Below are 5,439 nucleotides of genomic sequence, written 5' to 3'. Positions count from 1 at the left end.
ATCACACACAAAGGCAAAGGCAAAGGCAAAGGCAAAGGCAATAATAAGCCATAAGCGAGCGCTCTCTGCATAGAATGCCGGGTAATGAGGTGGAGTCGAGAACGGAGCCTGGCCGCACCCTTACCGTACCTTCCGATCCACCTATCCCTCCTCACTCCCCTTATTCCTCTTTTTTTGTTCCAATGACAACAACAAGGAAGGACAGCAGTGATGAGGAGTATCACAAAAAGTGTACTAACGTCTTCTTAAGATGCCTCAAACTTCTTTCTTGCTTTTTCTTATTTTTATTATTTTTAACACATCGAAAGGAATGAGTTTATTCGATTTTTAAAAGAATTAGTCGAAAGCATGAATAATATAATATTTAAATTATCATCACAAAACACAGCGCTAATTAAGAGAAAAAATGATAGTTACCATTAATTATATTATATAATATACTTATGTATATATATTTAATATTTATATATATTATATACTGTGAATGTTCCCGGGTTAAATCGTCAAACTTTAGATATGAATTTAAAACTCTACATAAACACAATATTATATTATTCTTATTTAGTTCACAAGTTACATGATCGATGCGATAGAATTTAATCATCGTTTGCTCTCGTGTCATCATCGTTCTTATCCTCATCTTCCTCTTTTTTTTTCATGGCCCTGACTTTTCCTCCTCTTCATCCTCATCTTACATGGCTCGTATCCTGCATCGACCCCTCCCAGATTTTCTACATTCGTATCTTCTTTAGGTATATAAATATGTACATATGTACAATATATGTTCTACTCTTACATGCGTATATATGTATATGTATATGTATATATATTTGTATACAATATAAAGTATACAAATCTCTCTATAAAGTCCAAATGTATGTAAGTCTCTCTCTTTCTCTCTTATACAAATGCATACATTTATAGGGAGTGAGAGAGAGAGAGAGAGAGAGAGAGAGAGAGAGAGAGAGACGAAATGGTTGGCATCGCCAACGGAGATGAGATACATCACGAGACGGGAGACGTATTATTAATGGTGACAGTGGGCGACCCAGGTTGGGCGGGGTACGCGATGTGGTCCCACAAGAAGCCCACCGATGTGGGCCCCGCTCGTTTCTTGTCTTTCTTGCTTTCGACCTCTTCTCTTCTCTCTTCTTACTTTCTTATCTTTCGCTCCTCGTAACTTCATCGAGCTTGACCGCCTGCGCACACCTATTTTCTTATTGGGCGGACCCTTTTACCTATCCTAAGCACTTCAGCTTCCTTTTTTATTGTCTAGAAAAGTATATCTGTATTCGATATGGGGGAAGTTCAATCAAATAATTCGGAAATATTGTAGGATTAAAGTTTAAAAATAGTTCTAAATAGCTACACAAAATAGAAAAATAAATAATATTATACACTTCAGTTAGCTAATAATACACACACGCTAATCTCTGAAATAAACACAATACGTGCATTCGGATCACATGGCGCACGCACGTACACACATACGCACACGCACACGCACACGCATGTAGAAAAAAAATAATAGACGATCGCTGTTTAATTAGAATCCGCTCGTTCCCGAACGTACTCGTACAATATTTCCCTTTGTAGGGAATATTTTATGAATTATTTTGATAATCACACACGCAATATTTTGCAATTTTTTAATACATTTGCATATAAAATTCAAACTAATCGCAATACTTGAGGACTACTTTTATAGATCCAGGAAAAAGGAATCAATCGGACTAAAAGTAACGATCGATAAATTCTACTTTACACTACGGAATCAAATGTTCTCTTATAGAATATAAAATTAACTGTGTGTATTACTTATGTATGTATATTACATAATTTATCAGGCAAAGTTTATAAATTTTCGATCATACTCTGATAATACTAATATCATGGACCACCTACGAAGCAAGATACAATATTATTATTGAGTCGAGAGATTGGGTCTCTTGCATTCGTCCGGTAAACTCTGTACCCATCCTTCCCCTCTTTCTTTCTCTCATCAAGTTTTTTCTCTCTTTCCTTCTCTCCCTCTTACTCACTCACTATTTGTCTCGTTGTTTTCCGCGTTGTTTAGGCGAGTAACTTTATCAACTGAGTGAAGCGAATATTGAGTTTCGTGGCCGACGGTATCCGATCATAACATTGATAATGATTCTTCTACGCCTACGGGTCGGTGTCTGGATAAGGGAGATGAAAGGCACGGGCCGAGCAATACTCCCGCTAATACTAAGGGACCGAGACGCGAACGTATCTCTCTCTCTCTCTCTCTCTCTCTCTCTCTCTCTCTCTCTCTCTCTCTCTCTTGTTACGTTTTATTCGAAGGAAACAATAGAGACGAGCTTTATCTGAAAATATGTTTTAACAACAAACTATCGATCGGTAGAAGGAAATGTTTGCGTCGAGTCAAGTTTCGGGCTAATATAAGTTTTATTGTGAGTTTCTTACATAAGACAATCTCTTAAATATTTTCATTAATAACATTTGCGAACTTTTCTCCAATTTTCTCTCAAAAATCAGAAGAAAATCAAAATAAAATTTAATCAATTAGAGGTGAACAGTCAAGTAAATTACCGGTAGATATGTGCTTGAATTTGCTTTGAATTTTTAATTAGATAGATGATAAGAAAGAGAAAGAGAGAGAAATAAACATATAATAATTCCATGTTATATGTACCTGCCTCTTTTTTCCCTTTTTCCACACCTAATTCTGACAAAAATCCAAATTAATGGAGTCATTCGGAGGGGAGGAATAGCCGGTCTTTGAGGGACAGAGCTTGAGGTAAATTAAAGGTACACGCTGGTCATTAGAATACTTAACGAGGACGTCACGGTGGGACGCGATTGCGCGGGTGTGATGATGAATCACCACGCGTATTTATCCTTACTGTGAAGCAAACTCAAGAATATTAAATTGAGTTAACTTGGTTGGTTGAGAACTTGAACAAGATTTTCCAAGCTTACTGCTTATTTCTTGTTGGACTTATGGAGTCTTGTGAAATTGAAAAAATTAGATTAGAGTTAGGTGCATACGAGGCTGGAAATTTATACGAATCATAATCCAATTGAAAAAGATTATAATAAGAAACGAGGGAAGCAAACAAAATGAATAGAACGAATCGAAATAGATGAAGAAATAAACAATGGAATCTATAACAAATATATATAAATTAAAAAAATAAATAATAAAAAAATAAAAGATAAGAGGGGGAAGGCGAGCACAAAAAGGTCTTTCAAAAAGATCATCTTGTTTTTTTTATATCTTTCCTCCTTCTTCCCTCTCTCTCATTCAACTTCTATCCTTTCCGAGGTCCTGCGGGTTTAGCTGTTCCTCCACACTTGAAATCTACAAAATGAAATATGAAATAATGCTTCTCGTGCCTTGTGGCTGGGTAAAGGCACGGGCGCACCCATATCTACGCCCCCATGCGTTTATGTACTCTTGTATAGTTCGTACATCCTTACAAAAACCAACCATACACTTTAATCTCTTTCTCTCTCTCTCTCTCTCTCACTCTCCCTCTCTATATATAATACAATCTATAGATAAAGTGTGTGTATACCATATGTAGTTATCATGTATGCAATTAATGTAATATATACAACATGTAGATATCACAAAAATATAATTAATATAAATACTATACTATATGGATTTACTAACAATAAGGTAAAGTTGATTTTTGTCAAGGTTTACAAGAAAAGTTGTTAATGTCGAAAATCGTTACGAGCTGTTCTTCTTTTTTTTTTGCCTACTTCTTCCTGACGAAGAATAATAAAGTCGGGTACTTCGAATATTCGATTTTATTGTATAAGCCTGTATATTTGTCTTGCTAATGAACTAACTCGATATTAAATGAATGGTTAACGTAGCCAATTTCTTTTGGTATTCTCGCAATGTATGCGATTTTATCAGTGAGCGAACGGTAGAACTTGGACTTTCGAAGAAAAAATTTTTCTTCGGTTAAAGGCGCGTGCGCGATTTGCTGTCGATTATTCGTGTTCGATTATTATTAGTGATAAGAAAATGAGTTGACGCGAGTTGACGCGAGCTGACGCTGGTTGACGCATTCATGTTTACGATCACTTTAAGGAAAAAGCTTCGAGAGTGGCTCGAATATATACGTAATACATACTTGTCTTAAACATTACCATCAAACACAGTATACACATTGTACACTGGAACGAGATATGCCTCGACAATACTTTAATGTCTACACGTTTCTGGGCTACACTTTTTCAGTTTCTTCGGGGTTCGACTGATAGAAAGACTATAAGAAGAATGAATTTAATCGAATTTGCAAAGTACATATCTATGTTGAGATGGTTCTTTTTTACTTGTTATCTGATGAGTGAATGTTCGAGTGGTGCTTAAAATCAATAAGAATAATATTATAACTAACATAAAGATATTACTTATTATTGTGTGTATATACTTTCAGATATGATTTTATAGAAAAATATAAATAATTCAAGTATTCGAGTTAAAATGTTTGGGTTACATTACATATAATTTATATATAATTCAAAAATAGCAATTATTATAATAAAGCGTTTCTTCTGTCTTTGTATGTTTACGCTGCTTTCTAATGGCACAATAGTAATGGTAAGATCTGTGGATTTTGTTTTCTTTCCAAATATGAAAAATAATGATATAATGTCATATTAGTTAATATAGATATTATTTAATTGAGGAATATAAAATATAATTAAATTTGCAATTTTTACAATTCATATATAAATATATTTATAATATCATTTGTGATATATATATTTGTATGCATATAAAATGTATGTATATACATAAAATATATACATTTCTGTATATTTTATTGTTGTTTTTCTAACGTTGCTATCACTTATAGGAAAAAAATGGCGAGGGCTGACGCCACAGGACAGAAGGCCCTACGTTGAGGAAGCTGAAAGACTCAGGGTGATACACATGCAAGAACATCCGAATTACAAATACAGACCAAGGCGTAGGAAACACGCTAAGCGAGCTCCAGGAGCACCTTCCTCTCCTCCGTCAGTTAACAATGCTGCCAGCAGTAGGTCCAATCCTAATAATGCTACCATTCACCATTCCATGTGAGTTTTTGTTTTACTACAATATTATTATCTTTCATGCACCGTAATATTGAGCTTAAGACGAAAAAAATTGTTAATAAGAATACTTATCGTATTTTATGTATTACATTTATTATCATTCAAATCAATATCATTAAATCTATAACAAGGATACTGAAATTCTACAAATATTTATAATTCTTATAGCAAGATTTATAATAAATCACCACAATATTGTCATTTTTGTTAAAGGTCTAAGATGGAAAACTATCAAGGAATCCCACAGATCCCATGGGGTGGCCATTCCCCGATTTCGTCTTTATATCATCATCATCATCATCATCATCAGCAGCAGCAGCAGCAGCAGCAGCA

At 34.6% G+C, this 5,439-nt stretch overlaps 1 protein-coding gene across 1 annotated transcript in view; it reads left to right on the top strand.

The window, feature by feature from the left end:
• Positions 1-5,439, top strand: part of LOC106791110 (putative transcription factor SOX-15) — a 27,939-nt gene that overhangs the window by 20,050 nt on the left and 2,450 nt on the right. Inside the window, exons 5-6 of the mRNA XM_014756505.1 lie at positions 4,866-5,088; positions 5,320-5,395. Of these exons, the coding sequence (XP_014611991.1) occupies positions 4,866-5,088; positions 5,320-5,395 (299 nt within the window). The remainder of the gene's footprint in view (positions 1-4,865; positions 5,089-5,319; positions 5,396-5,439) is intronic.

Source organism: Polistes canadensis, unplaced genomic scaffold (assembly GCF_001313835.1).
Source record: "Polistes canadensis isolate GaletaPanama2010 unplaced genomic scaffold, ASM131383v1 scaffold_285, whole genome shotgun sequence".
Taxonomy (NCBI): Eukaryota; Metazoa; Arthropoda; class Insecta; order Hymenoptera; family Vespidae; genus Polistes; species Polistes canadensis.
The sequence above is the reverse complement of the archived record's forward strand: the minus strand, read 5'-3'. Positions and strand labels throughout refer to the sequence as shown.